This window comes from Neophocaena asiaeorientalis, unplaced genomic scaffold (genome assembly GCF_003031525.2).
Source record: "Neophocaena asiaeorientalis asiaeorientalis breed wild unplaced genomic scaffold, Neophocaena_asiaeorientalis_V1.1 scaffold442, whole genome shotgun sequence".
Classification (NCBI taxonomy): Eukaryota; Metazoa; Chordata; class Mammalia; order Artiodactyla; family Phocoenidae; genus Neophocaena; species Neophocaena asiaeorientalis.
Window position 1 is genome coordinate 1,131,232 of NW_020175833.1, and position 15,899 is coordinate 1,147,130.

General features: G+C 41.5%; 1 protein-coding gene across 1 annotated transcript in view; it reads right to left on the reverse strand.

Moving 5' to 3' along the window:
* The window catches only part of NTRK3 (neurotrophic receptor tyrosine kinase 3), a 206,504-nt gene that overhangs the window by 1,799 nt on the left and 188,806 nt on the right, over positions 1-15,899 (reverse strand). Inside the window, exon 12 of the mRNA XM_024732934.1 lies at positions 946-1,080. Within this exon, the coding sequence (XP_024588702.1) occupies positions 946-1,080 (135 nt within the window). The remainder of the gene's footprint in view (positions 1-945; positions 1,081-15,899) is intronic.

A 15,899-nucleotide genomic window follows, 5' to 3' on the forward strand; every position in this document is an offset into this window, starting at 1 on the left:
CCCAGTCAGTGCAATGATGGCTGATCTCTCAGCCTTCCCATAATTCCAAGTCTCATAGGGGATGGAATACCCTGGGGGAGTAGCATTGGTGGCCATCAAGCCATGGGCAGCCTCAAGCAAGGAGGACTTCCATGCTAGCTCAGCTCCTCTCTGGCCCCACCCTGCCATGGACGGAATTAGGATGTCCAGAGACGTGGGTGTTCCTGATCAAATCTCCAGAAGGAGGTTTTTCAGTCAACCCCGGATTAAAATAATGTCTATAAAATAATGTCTGTAACGAGTGCGTGGGTGTTTACGTGCGTGTGCAGACAAGATAGGAGTAAGCCAACCTTTTTAGGAAAGCTGTGTGCAGGTATGTGAAGAGCGTAATGGCAGCTAGACGTTGAGCCTATGATGGGGAGAGATCGAGTTGGTAGCACTGAGACTTTCCCCTCCTCATTCTGAGGGCATATTACGATCAAAACAGAGTTGAGTCATCTTGGATGTTGGGTGCCCTCCGTCTGCAGGGAGTGGGGTTAGATTGTGGAGATGGAGGAAAGTTCCTCACTGATGAGGTCATGTTTAGAGGGAGACTTGGTTTCAACATGAGATGTTTCTGTGCTAGCATCACTATGCTAACCCAGGACAAGGGCTCTCTTGGGTCTGAGGCAGAGGGAAGGCAGGCCATTGGCCTAGAGGGTCTGTGACTCCACTGTTTCTCTCCAGGCAATGGTCCCTCTCTCACTACTCCCAGATGCCTCACCTAGGCTCTGTGAAGTATCCTGGCCTGGAATATTTCCCTCACCTAAGGGATTTTAGTACCAATCCCATACTAGGCATCTAGTCATCCCTGAGTCCTCTGGGACCTACAGAAACTCATGAGGTCTTAAGATCTTAAGAATTAAAATTGGTGAGGGGGACAGGGGGTCTGTACTGCATACAAAGACGTCAAAGGAGGTAACTCACCATGTGACCTTGGGTAAGACACTTCCCCACTCTGGACCTCAGGTTCCTCATATATATAGTGAGTTGATGGGACTAGATGATCTCTATTGTCCTTCAAGTTTAGTATCCCATGATTGTCTATGTTTGAAAAGACCCCTGGCAGAAGAGGCAGACATGGGGGAATTAATGGTCAGTATTGAGCCCCATGTGCAAAGACATGGGGAAGTACTTTTCTTAAGTGCACAAGGCCAGAAACAGAAATCCAGGTGTTCCCAGCTCCTGTACTCACACTGCTTTACCTGTAGGGGCACCTGCTTTATTTTAGGCATAAAATCTAGATACATGGTCCCCTGAGTATCACACAGTGGCATTAAGGAACTGCATGAGGGGATCACCATAAACTCTGTCTAACCTTTCCCTACCATGCTTACCCCCCCATCCCTCTTCTTGGCCCAGGGGAATCCTGAACTTGTGCCCATCACTGCTTTTGTCAATGCCATTTCTGGGGCTGGAAGGATGATTCCTATGAACTGAGCTGATGATCCCACAGGTCTTGAGAATACCTTTTTGGCCCCTTCTCTCCTAGAAAAGAAATTCAGCTACTCTCCAAGAGGGAACAACATGACAAGGGGGAATGAAGAGGAGAAGAGATGGGGTGTTTGGCCCCTTGAAATCGTTCTTGCCTCAGTTAGGGCATAAACAGAACGACAAAAGCTGGTGGTTCCCTAGAGACCTGACAACTCTAAGTCCTATGAAAGAGGTATCATAGCTTGTGAGTGAAATCTCCCTTGAAGGCCATGCAGCATCGTGGGCCCTGGAAGGCTCCACGTCGGATCCATTAAAGGCAGGGGCCAAGCCTCTGACAAGGTCCCTGAAGCCACCTCCATGAACATGAGCCTTTTCCCATACGAGCCTGGATCTGAAGTTTGTTTTCTCTGGAACTCTTTCCCAGGTGGAGCCTTTCCAAGATTCTAAATGCTGAAGCCTTATAGCATAAGGGGCACCGCTCCAAAATCCTCCATTAGTCCCCCTTTCACTCAGAACAACCCCGGAGCAGGAAGGAAAAGGCGTATGCTCGGGGGAGGGCAGGGGGGACAGGGACCACCATGGACATGGACTAGGAAAGGGAGAGATGGCTGGAGGAAAGGCCAAAGAGGAGCAAATATACTTCTGAAGAAAGCCTCGCCCCTCAGTGGCCCATGGACCCTCACGTCTAACCTTTTCCTCCATCTGTCAACAGCTGTCCCCAGAGTCATGCAGCACAAAGCTACTTGTAGGCCCTCTGTAATTCAGAACAGAGCCTGGTCTTCAGGGACTGTCTAGGTGTATGTTTCCTAAGAAGCAAGCCAGAGACTCTGGGATCGTTTTGGGAAGGGAGGGAAGCTGTGAAGGAAGAGGCTAGGGGGTGCTAAGCACCCAGAGAATTGGATGAAAGCTTTCGGAGCCAATCCCGTTGGGCCAAAAGCCGGTTAAATCTTCAAGGGCAAGTTCTTTAATATTCACTGCATCAAGAGAAGGGCTGCCTTCTATGGCCATGCAACACAAAGGATGGCCTAGACCTTCACACCTTTCTGTTTTTCTGACAATCTTGTAAATCCTAATCATCTCACCCTCTCTGGGGTTTCATCCCAGCCCCACTCTCTTGCTCTGGCCTTGGAAGTCTAGCGCTACCAGCTTTCCAGCACCCACCAGTGAGAACTTCCCTGGCATCTTTTGTCTACACACTCATATGACTTTGGATTCTCAAGGCCTGACTTTCTGTCCCTGCTTCTTCCTTTTTGTTATCTGACATGGTAATTTTATTCCCTAACCCCATAAAGTGGGTTTGGGTTACGGCCTTGATAAAAGGACCAATACCAAATGGAGCCCTATTGGATTATTTCCCAACATTCCCTCATCAAATGTATTCATTCATCCTCTTAAAGTTGCTACATCACAGAAATGCTTAGCATTTACATAGCATTGGCTGTGAGAAAGGGGAGGTTGATATACACAGGAGTCCTGGCACTGAGGTCATGGGTAGCTTAATCATAGGGAATCAGAGGCACAGAGCAATTGAGATCCTTGTCCAGAGAGAGTGAGAGCAGGAGGGGTCCACAGGATAGATGTCAGGGTGGGGAGCCTGCATTGTACCCCACCCCAGTCAGGGGGCATTCTAGCCACACCCTCTATACCACTCCCCAAGGGGTGAGAAGATGTGAAATGTCTTGAAGCATGCTGTGGGCAGGAATGGGCTAAAGAAGGGAGACTCAAGCAATGCTCAGCTATAATAGCCCTACCATCCAATGCATCACTGATCACCCTGGAATCCAAAGACCTATATAAGTTAGTGATGGTGCCAGGCACTGTTTACAGTTAATTAAGTATCTCCATTTTATTTTATTTTATTTTTTTGGCTGCACCACGCAGCTTGCGGGATCTTAGTTCCCCGATCAGGGATTGAACCCAGGCCCTGGCAGTGGAAGCGCAGAGTCCTAACCGCTGGACCACCAGGGAAGTCCCTCCAATATCTTTTAAAAGTTGATATTATTAACTCTATTTTACATGTGGGAAAACTAAGGCTCAGTAATATATATTAAAAAAAAAAAAACCAAGTACACTTTGTGGCAGAGTCTGATATTGAACATTGAACCAAGTTTTTCATAACCTTAAACTCCTTATAATGAACTGCTTTGCAATATGGCTTCCATTTGTTGAAAATCAATGTACGGAAAAGGAGGCAGAAATGGAGGTCAAGGCCGCAGTGATGGGGACATTCTCCAGGGGAAGCAGGGCTTTACCTCCGGCTCCTTCTGCAAGGCCTGGCTGGAGGGCTAGAGTGTTCCTTCCTCACTAACAGCTTCCCTACCAGGGAGCCGAGTGCCCCCCATGCCCCGCCACTGCCCTCCTCCAGTAGGTGCCCAGCTCAACCCTTTCCCATGCTGCCTCATTTTCTGCAAGTGTTAGCCAGCCACACCTACCACTTGGTGTGTATTAGGACCTACCAAGTAAAGAACCCCAAACTCTATCTAGACATTGACCCCTTCATTTTGATGTTACTTCTGGGAGTTCAGCTTAAGAAGGATGAAAAGTAAACCTGATGAAAGAGAGATAATCATGAATTTGTAGAGAAGAGCAATTGTTCAGAACATAGTCACACCTAGAGCAAGAGTGTAGAATCTGAGAATCCTCCTGGGAGGCCAAGTACGGAGCCCAGAATTGCTCTCTCCCCAGCACTCTCCCCTTGGGTCACTATGTGAGCAAGAAGTGACAGGAAAAGGTACATTATGGTAAAGAAAATGTCTCTCATAAATGTCGCTTGCTTCGTTTGCTGCCTGTGTGGTGACCTCTCTAAGGTCATGGGAAGAAGGTCATCAAAGAGCCCCAGTGATCCCGGGTTATGACTATTGTTACGTGGTTCTGTACCTTTGCCTCCTGATGTGGCTATTATTGCTCTCAATCTAAGTTCTTTCCTGCCATCAGATTCAGTAAAAAGATTGTGGCACTGAGCCATGCGGGTGAGACCCAAATACCTAGACTTGCTGGCCACAAATGATCTTACTTAAAGCTCTCATATCATTTCCTCTGTTATTCTGAGGTTGCAAACCTAACCAATGGGCCATCTGTGGCTCTGGGTTGTGTCTCCTTTTAGCGTGATTTTAAAAAATTTTTTGAATTAGTTGCCAACATCTAAAAGTTGGAAGATTTCACATTTAAAATATCCCTATTTCTAGCTTCCCTTAAAAATCCAAGAGTTCTTTCAATGTTGGGCCAGCATTTCTGCACAATGATAATCAGCTAGAGCAAAGTGGTGGCCACTCCATTTAGACAGGGCATGTGTTCTCTAATTCGCCATATGCCACACTACTCCCTATTATCCTCCACCTGGTCCCTTCACTTATTTACAATCCCTGCATGGTTTGTCTTAGCATTTGAGTTGAAAACTTTACAATAAACATAAAGCCAGCACTAGGTTATGGGCTGTGCATTAAAGGCCAGGGAATGCCCTCTCAACAAGCCTCACTGATTATCCCTATAATGACCAAACTTATGCTCCCTCTGGTTATGATTAAAAATGATACATAGTGGCTGGAAACGTCCATCAGAGGGATAAACCTATCTCAGAAAGAGGAGATAGTTCAGGAATTGAGCTGTATGGGTAAGAGGGCATTGTGTTCAGAAATCAGGTTCCCAAGAAGAAAGCATGCTAGAGACCACTTATAATGCTACTGTTGGGTGAGAAGATGGTATTTTGGGTATTTGTATCATCAGCTGGCTGTGCTTCCACTTTCCTTGACACATGGAAGGCACTTGACCAAAGGTTACCAAGTGCCAGCTAGCAGGACTTTTCAATACAGCTGTTAAATTTCATGGGGTATGATTGGACTCAAAGTATTCCCATATCCTTACAACAACAAACATGCTACAAAGGCTTCTATAGGGTATGCAAATGTACTTGGAACTGAAACGTCCCTCTTGTACATTTTATGGCTAAGAGTGCTGAGCTGAGATCCCCAGCTTCAGTACGCAGCACCTTTTCCTGTAAAGTTGCCTCAATACTGCTGGGAAAATCAGTGATGAGACTGCCCTGGCCCACGTGCAAAGCCGGCTTCCAGCTGTGCGCAGATGCTCTCAGGGAGGAGGCTGCTGCTGAATGTAACCCAAATGTGAGTTCGCTCGGGGAATCATGCCAGGAGAAGTCACAGTGGGAGGGCATCCACACCTAAGCGAAATAAAAGGGCATGGAACACTGAGATTCTCAGACGAAAGCCAAAGGCTCTTCCCTGAAGGAATCTTGAAGGTTCTCCTGACTCTTCCCTGAGGAATACTGCAAGGCTTGCACTCAAAAGGAGGAGGAATGTGCTTGGGGGCTTCGCTCTTGGCATCACTATTGTCCCAACAATAAGCTGAGCTTGGATCAAAGGAGTGAAATGTTAGTTCCAGAGAAAGGGAAATTCCTTCTACTCCAGGACCTGGATGAAGTGACCTCTTAGAATCAAAATACTTCACAAGCCATGGAGTAAAATTAGTCACCTGGTAAAACCTGTTTACCATTCTCAAAATTAACTATATAAGGGACAATTTGTAATACCAGAATATCTCTTGCTTAATTGAGAGGAGAGAGAGCCTCAGGTATGAATAACCTTTCTCTATGTTCACTCCCTCCCTGCACTTCAAAATACTTGTCTTTATATTCAGCATATTTTCCCCTTTTTGATTCTTTTGATTCTTTTCCAGTGTTTGAAATGTCTGAAATAAGAAAGCGTAGAGATTATCAAAACTGTGTACCTACCACCCAGTATTAACAATTTATTACATTTTGATATCTTCTTTCCAAATTTTTGAGAGAAATAATACATGACGCCTATGGTTGTGAGCCCATGTGAATGCATCCATGATCCTGTCCCTAACCTAATCCCTCACCAGAGGTAATCACTGCCCTGAAATAGATGAGGGTCATTTCCAGGCATCTTTTAATAATTTGCCTGCAGAGGTATATATCTGTAAGAAAATTGGCTAAGTTTAAATTTTAAAACAAGGGATGTTTTTTCTAGATTTATCCACATTAAGACTTGTAGTTCTGTAACTTGTAACTGATGTAGTCTATCATGTGACTATACTATAAATTATTTGTCTGTTCTACTAACTGACACTTATTTCCATTCTGTCATTACTCCAAAAAAAGTTGCAATAAATATTATTACACAAGTCTCTATACGTGCATGTGGGAGAGTTTCTCTAGAGCAGCAGTTGCCAAACTTTTCCTGTAAAGGCCCAGATAATAAATACTATTTTAGGCTTTATACAAATCATACGGTCTCTGCTGCTGCTACTAAATTCTGTCATTGTAGTCTGAAAGCAGCCATAGACAACACAGAAACAAACAAATGTGTTCCGATAAAACTTCAATGATAAAAACAGACAGGAACCAGATCTGGGCCTTGGCCCACAGGCCACTGTTTGCTGACCTCTAGAGGCTTGTTACTCAAACTATGGGCATGTAGACCAGCATCAGCATCAGCTAGGAGTTTGGTAGAAATGGAGACTCTTAGACCTCAGTGAATCAACATCTTCATTTTAACAAGTTCTTCAGGTGATTTCTATGCACAAAAAAATGTTTCAGAAGAATGACTTTAGTCATTTATAATTTAGTCATTTAGTCATTTATAATTTAGTGTGTAGAAATCCTTCACTGTATTGCTAAACGTTTCCCCAAACTGATGGGACCAACTCATATTTCTACGATCACTAAATGGATGAACGTCATACCCTGTATCTCCACATATGATATTATCTGATGTGTGACAGATGTTATCTTCTTGTAGCTTTAAGGTGCATTTCCCTGATTACTGCTGAGGTTCACATCATCTCAATTAGAGTTTCCTGTTCTGTGAAGTGTCTCTTCCTATACTTTCTTCATTGTGTTGTGTGTGTGTGTGTGTGTGTTATACGTGTGTGTGCATTATATATATTATGTGTGTATGCGTGGATATATATTACCTATATAATAATATTATATAATAATATGTAATATATAATACATACACATACTATATATATCTATACATACATACATACATTGTATATAAGTTGGTCTTTTTTATTTGTGGGAATTTGTTATTTATTCTGCATGTAAATTCTTTGTTGGCTGTATGCATTGGAATTATGTTCTCTCAGTCTATGGTTTATCTTTTACCTTTGTATATGGTAAAATTAAAGATTTTTAAAAATTAACGTAGACAAATGCATTAATCTTCCCCTTTATGTTATTTATAATATGTATCTTAAGATTCTCCTCCCTCAATGTCAAAGGATATACTCTTTTCCTCCAAAAGTACTATATTTAACAATCTCTCTTAGAGAAGAATTCCAAAAATTTATGTAGCGTCTCCTCACTCAAGGAAGTGGAGCTTAACTCCCCACCTTGTGTGCTGTGTTTATCAGCTTACTTCCAAAGAGTATGGCAAGGGGAAAACGTAACTTTACAGTGGAGAATCCTGGTCTCAGCCAGGCGATCAGGGCTAGCATATTCAGTGATGCCATGTGATAAGCATGATATGATGTGATGAGGGCAGCACACATCTCCGTGGTCTTCCTCCCCAAAACTCATGACCCCAGCCAACAAGACTAAATTGGGAGGCATTCTGCATAAAATCTGACCTCAAAACTGTCAAGGTAATCAAGGACAAGGAAAGTCTGAGAAACTGTCACAGATCGGATGAGGTTAAAGAACCATGATTACTAAATGTAATGTGGTATTCTGGATGGGATTCTGAAACAGAAAACGGACATTTGAGGAAAAACTGGTGAAATCAGAAAGAAGTATTGAGTTTAGTTAACAATAACGTGCCAAAGCTGGCTTCTTAGTTGTGACAAATGTGTCATGGTGATTTAGGATGATTACAATAGAGAAAACTGAGTGAGAAGTATAAGAGAATTCTCTGCATTCTTGTTGCAACGTTTCTGTATATCTAAAAGTATTTTAAAACAAAAACCTTATCTAAAGCAAAAAGTTCTACTTTTAAATTTCACCCAGAATTTATAATTTATTGTGTGGCTGGTATGAGATTATTTTTCCTCATGTGGTTTTATTGAATAAATTCTCCCTTTCATACTGATTTGCAATGACACATCTATCAAAAATACACACATAGCCACACATCTTTCTGTTTGTTTATCTATATATCTACATACATACACATGTATGTTTTCTGAGTGCTAAAAACATATTATTATACTTTCGCCTATTTGTCTCCCCGTCTTAATTACTAGAACTTTATAATAAGTCTTTTTGTCTTTGTCTATGAGAGCAAATCTCCTCAACCTTCTTTTAAAAAAATACCTTGGCTATTCTTTGTCTTTCATTCTCTCATATAAATTATAGAATAAGCTTATCAAGCAAGTGTCTTCAAAAACCCTGCTGGGATTTTTATTGGGAGTGTATTTAATTTATAAACTTGGGGGATAATCAACATCTTCATTATATTGGTTCTTCCTATTTATGAATAAGATATATGCTCCATTTTCTCATTCTTCTTTTATACTCTTAATATTGTCTTGTATTTTCTAGAAGATATTGCATATCCTTTGTAGAATTTATATTTTTTTGCCTTTTTTTGTTTTATTTCATTTTTGCTATTGTAAGTGTGATTTGTTTTCAGTTAAATTTTTCTAACTGTGTTTAGGGAATATATTAATTTGTGTTTACTGATCTTGTATTAGTAACGTTGCTGAGCTCTCTAACTTGTTCTAGCTTTACAAATACCTTTTGATATTCTATGTAGGATGATCATATCATTCACAAAAAGATGGTCGTATGTCTTTCCACAATTCTTATATTTCTTTTCTTGTCTTATTGCATTGGGTAGACTATCCAGATCATTGTTGAGTAAAAGTCAGGATAACAAACATCTTTATTGTTAACTGTTTTTTTTTTTCTACATGGTTCATAATGTTGGATTGTAGTTTATTTTGAGTAGGAAGTTTTTTTTTCTCTCTTTTCCTTTTGTGCTCAGTCATCATTGTCTAATGTTTTTGGTGTTGTTGTTGTTATTGCTGCCTCCACCAAGGCTCTTAGAACTTCAATTCCAAACCCATCCTATAATGATGGCCTGGGGCCCCTAAAAGGTGATAACATTTTAAAATAAAAAGCTGCTGAAAACAAAAAGTTCTACTTCTAAATTTCAACCAGAATTTATAACTTACTCTGTGACTGGTATGAGGTAATAATATAACTTTATTATTCCTCATGTTGAATAGTTTCTCCCTTCCATACTGATTTGCAATGGGATATAGCAGAACCGTCTTCAGCTAGGTGAGTGGCTTAAGTCAGTTCATCATCTCACGGTTACATCTTTACCTCTCTCCCCTACCTCCTTAGGTTCAGAGATTCCTATTAGCTGTACTCTCAGATAGGGGTTGGCAACACTATTTTTTCAGACTCTTTTCATCAGTGTGGAAGCCTGTCCCCAACCCATGGCTTCAAGCAGTGACTCTAGCCCTGATCCCTTGACAATCTGGACCACATATAGTTGTGCAGGACCCTTGAGAGCTAAATTTCTGTCCTTACTTTTTGCCTCCAGACTTGGAGCCCAGCCTGAGAATGAATGTACCTCTGCTCATCAACCTTTTGTTTCTGTACTATTTCTGACTCATCAGGTTACTTATCTTGCTCTTAGGCCCACATAGCTGGGTCTTAGACCCAGCTATGTGTTCTTATATTTTTCTGTCACTGCGATGTGTTTGGAGCAGAGGAGGTGTACTAAAGCATGAACCCACTGCACCATCTTGACCACAGCCTGATTACTTTTCTTTATTTCTGTATGAGAGAAAGATGTATTTTCTTTTTTTCTTTAACTGGTGCCTTCAATCCTATCTCCAACTTCTTTCCTCAATTATTTCCTATCTCTCCAGTATCTTCCATAAATCCTGTTCTATTCCCCTTTCTGTAGAAATCTACATATGGTCAATTCTATCTTTTGGTATGTGCTCATGTACCAAATCCATGTGTGCCTACATTCCCAGTCTCTCACCTAGTAAATGATGGAGCAATGTCCTCCACTTTACATACCGTCTGCTATCATCCCATTTCCTTAGTTCCTTTGGGTACCAACATTTTGCATGATCCAATTCCAACTACAACTCCACTATCTCACAGATCGTTAATGCTTAACTTCCCATAAACCAAGTTCTATTCCCTCCACAGAACCTGACCTCTTGAAGATCACCAATGGTTACTCCATAGCTAGATTTTCTCCATTCCTCTTCACCTTGGTCATTCCACAGAGTGTGGTATCTCAACCATCCCACATCCCCCATGACACTTATAATACTGTGTCATCTTTCTACCTTTCCGCTCCTGTTCTTTCTGTTGGCTTCTTTTCCTCCACCTGTACCTATGGTGGTTTCTCAAGGATCAGTCCTTTCACCCTTGGTTACTCAGAGTGTTTCTTGGACCAGCAACTGAGAGCTTGCTAGAAATGAGGACTCTCAAGCTCTTACTCCAAGCCTAGTGAATCAAAACCTGTATTTTAACAGAATCCTCAGGTGATTAAAGTGTAGGAATGCTGTTCTAGCCATCTTCTCTCTCTCTCTCTCTCTCTCTCTCTCTCTCTCTCCTTGTACATCATTAATGTCCACATCCAGGGGTGTGACATCTAACCCTTTAACTCCAGCCAAAACCTTTCTTCTAAATTCCATTCTCATGATGCCAACTGGCTACTTGGCATTTCCATTATTGTGCATCATAACCACAAACCCAACATTTCTATAATCCCCATCCCAAACAATTTCCCTTCTTGATAGGCCAATTCTTTAAAATCTCTACCATGCTTATAATCACCTAGGCACAAACTATTGGAACCATCCTTATTTCTTGCCAGTGTCTTTCTAATTTCCCATATCTAATCAAACATCAGGTTTCAATACTTGTTTTACAGTATCTCATGTACACATGCTTCTACTAGATTCCCCACTTCAGCAAAGCATGGCAGAAAGATCTGGAGACCGATTGACTGGCTATCAAATTCCTGTTCTACTACCTACCAGGTATGTGTGACTTTAAAACCTTAAGTAAATTACCTAAATTCTCAGAGCCTTGATTTCCCTTTCTGTAAATTGGAAATACCATTATCTATCTCGCAGGTGCTGTTGTGATTTAAAAAAAAAAAAAAAGCATCAGGTCAAAGTCTGGCACATGAAACAGATGATTAACAAGTACTGGTTTAGGCTTCCTCAACCCCCATTTCAATTTTAAGGCCACTGTTTTGGGGCTTTGTAATATATTCCTCTGATTCCAGTCCCTAGGTTAAGCTTTCTGACACACCATTGTCAAATTATGTCACTAAAACATCATGTTCACCAATCCACCACCGTGTTCAGGGGCCAACACAGATTGAAAGTGCCTTTGTATGAATCCCAGATGGCTTAGGCTGCCATCCTGGTCTTGCCACACCCTGTTTTCAGCCAGATATTCTGCCCTTGTCACCCACCCCTCCCCTATACACAATCTCTGGTTAGATAAACTCTAAGTTGACCATATCTTACAGTTTTTAGTTTCCGTCCTCACTTCCATGGTATTGTGCTGTCCTGAGTGTTTATCTTCTAACTTATTTTCCCCATCCAATTCCCATGAATTCTTCAATAACCAGCTCAAATCTCACTGTCTGTATAAGTCATTTGGCAGTTAATTGCGACTTTCTGTGTGATATTTCTTCTCCTGTTATCTGGAACTGTTTTAAATATAATATACAACAGTGAAACTATTCATGGATATATTTTTTTCATTTCTCAGTAAGATCATTTTTTAAAAAAACCTAACGACTAGTATTTATAAGCATTTACACATGCCCAGACAATGAGTGAAGTATTGTGCATGGACTTCCTCATCTAACATTCACAGCATCCCTATGAGGGGAGAACTGTTATGGTCCCTAGTTTGTGGATGAAGAAAAAAAGGAGTGAAGATGTTCGGTAACTCATGCCAAGTTGCCCTGTGAATAAGATGCAGCGCCATCTTGAATCTAGGCTTTCTCATTCCAGCTCTTGTGCTATATTGAATTGTGCGATATTAACCCCTCTGCTATACTGAAACCAAATCAGGAAGCACTTCCAACAGCTCCCTCTATTTCTCACCTGATAGACTAGCATTTTAGAGAATAGAAAACTTATTTTTTAGAACCGTGTGGTATGACTCGTGTGTGTGTGTGTGTGTGTGTGTGTGAATCTGTATAACAATATGCCACATTATTTTGAAGTTCTACTATAGTATCTTGGCATTTACAAAGCATTTCTTCTTCCAAAACTTTAAATGATTATGTTAACCTTACAATAACTCTGTTAGGTAAGGAAAGAGAAAAAAAATTATCTTAACATCAATGCCTCCTTCTTGATCATGTGGCTCTCCCAGAACCCAAGTCCTCAATCTATCTGCTATCCCAGGGTGCCTGACTTTCCTCAGGGTCATGGCCATTTTGTTTAGGCTCCAATGAGCAAAAGGCAAAGGCCTGAATCTAGCAGGAAATGTAATCAATAAAGTCCAAATCCCTGAGTGGTATAAATTTTAAGCAGATTATCTTAGAGTAGGGTATGGCTAATAGGATCAAGTAGCTGGCACATTCTAAATTTATAGCCCTAACAATTAAAGAATATAAACCTATGAGTTGCTTTTCTGACTTGGAATTCCTATGATTAGTGATAATGATGAAGGTATTGAAAATAATGGTGAAGGGAAAGATGAAAAGAAGACAGACAAGAAGGGTCCCACCATGTGTCTCTATAGAGCAATGGTTCTTAACCTTTCTTGGGGTTTGTTCTCTTTAACTAGAGGGAAGCATCATACACACAGAGACACACACACAAAAAGACTCATTCATTTTGGGCAGTGGCGGTGTCATGGTCTAGCTAGGAACCACATTAAGAGTAGTAGATAGATGCTATACAGGTCAGAAAGCATCAGCACTTTGCAATGACAGACACCAGCAAATGCAGATTCAAATACCTGCTTTCATTGTGCTCCAAATCTCCAAATTGCCAACACGTATTGAGGGGCCTCCTGTGCTCACGGGCACTATGTTCAGAGGTGGGAAGGGGAATACCAAGATGAGTAAAACCCAGTGACTACCCTAGAGAAACTTAAAATCCAGTGCCATGTACGTGAAGGTTAGACCTTTCTAAGCTTACCTAGCAATAATTTTTGCAAATATCTGAGTAGCAATTTTCCACGAGCAAAAAAAGAAAAAGAAGTGTACAGTCAACCAGGATCCTAAAATAAATTATTATAATGTGGGATCTACTCTAGCAAGCGTTGAGAGAAAGGTACCCACCCAGAGCTGTGGGACTTCAGTGGGGGAGCAATCCCATGCGAGAGGAGGAGAGGGGGTGGGAAAGATGGTCACTAGGCAGAAATGCGTGGGGGGCATTGCAAATGGTGGGAGAAGCATGGGTGAAGTATAACAAGTGGGGGATTGTTATGGGTTGATTTGTGCCCCTGCAAAAGATAACTCCGCTACTTCAGAATGTGACCTTATTTGGAAACATTATCTTTGCAGATGATCAAGTTAAGATGAAATCATTAACACTGTCAATCAATTGTACTTCAATAAAAAAAAAAAAAAGATGAGGTTACTAGGGTAGGCTCTAATCTAATATGACTGTCCTTATAATGGGAAATTTGGACACACAGATACACACACACACACACACACACACACACACACACTAAGAATGCCACGTGAACCCGAAGGCAGAGACTCAGGTGATGCATCTACAAGGAATGCCCAAGATTGCTAGCAAAATACCAGAATCTAGGAGATACACACACAACAGATATTTTCTTAGTGCTTTCAGAGGGAGCATGGCCCTGCCGACAACTTGCTCTTGGATTTCTGGCCTCCAGAAATGTGAGACAATAAATTTCTATTGTTCTAATATGGCAAGTTTGTCGTACTTTGTTAGAGCAGCCCTAGGAAACTAAAAACAGGGTTGTTTTTTTTTTTTTTCCAGAGAAGCACAGTATAATTTGGCTGGAACACAGCAGGAATAAGGGAGAAATGGGGAACCAGCTCAGCAGGGGACATTAGGAAAGCAGTGTTGGGCACTTTTTGTGGGTAATCTTATAAAATTGCGACACCCCCAATCAAGGGACGGTACTTGGGCTGCACTGTGGAAAGAATTTAGAAATTGATGGACAGATAGCTGAACACAGACAGACAGATAAACAAAGACTGATGAGGGATCAATAGATATGGTATAGGTGGATACATGGATATGAGATTTAGATTCAATGACGTATCAGTGAATGACCATGATCTTTCTACTTAATGTTAAAAATCAATTTCTAAATGTTGAATCCTGTTTCCCACTTTCAAAACAATGTCACATAGGCTTGGGAGAACAAGTCTTATAAATTTACAGGAGTTACACACCTGGGAAAGTAGTCTCAGGGACAGGGAGCCCCTGCTCAGGCAGACACACTCAGCCCGCACTTAGCAACTCTAGGTGACAGCTGTGGGTCACCTCCGCCCTTAGGGACCTTGGCTGAAACAGCCAGGTGTAATAGAAATGACCTCATGCCTTAAAAGCAGGACCGGAAGAGCATTAGGGCCTTCCGAGGAATTAACTAGAGTGGGAGACGACCTCCTCAGAGCAGATTGCATTTGCTGAGGCTTTTTTTCTTTTTTTTTAAATTAATCTTTATTGGAGTATATTTGCTTTACAAAGTTGTGTTAGTTTCTGCTGTGCAGCAAAGTGAATCAGTTATAGGTATACATATAACCACCATTTTTTAGATATCTTGCCATTTAGGTCACCACAGAGCATTGAGTAGAGTTCCCTGTGCTATACAGTAGGTTCTCCTTGGTTATCTATTTTATACATAGTAGTGTATATATGTCAATCCCAATCTCCCAATTCATCCCACCCCTCCTTCCCCCATTGGTAACCATAAGTTTGTTCTCTACATCTATGAGAGAGAGAAGATTGCTGAGAAGATGGGAAGGAAAAGTTATTTCCGGCAGAAAGAACTACTTGAGTGATGGTCTTAGTGGGGAGGTATAAGATACGTCTGAGGAGTGCAAGGAGGTCCTATTGGGAAATAAATGGAGATTAGCTTGGGGCAGATGTTGAAGGAGCTCAGGAGCTTGAGCAATGGATGAGTTCGGATAAATGTGACAGAGGGAATGAGTGGTGAGGTAGGGCAGGGGCCTGCAAGCATTTTCTGTCAAGGGCCAGATAGTAAGTATTTCTGGCTTTCCAGGCCATACGGTCTCTGTTGCAACTATGCAACTCTGCCAGCATCACGTAAAAGCTGCCACGGACAGTAGGTAATGAATGAGTGTGGCTGTGTTCCCATAAACTTCATTTATGGACACTGAAATTTGAATTTCATATTATTTTCACGTGTTACAAAAGATGATAGTTCTTTTGATATTTTCCTATCATTTGAAAATAAAATGATTCTTAGTTCCTGAGCTGTCCAAAAAAGCAGGTGGTGGGCT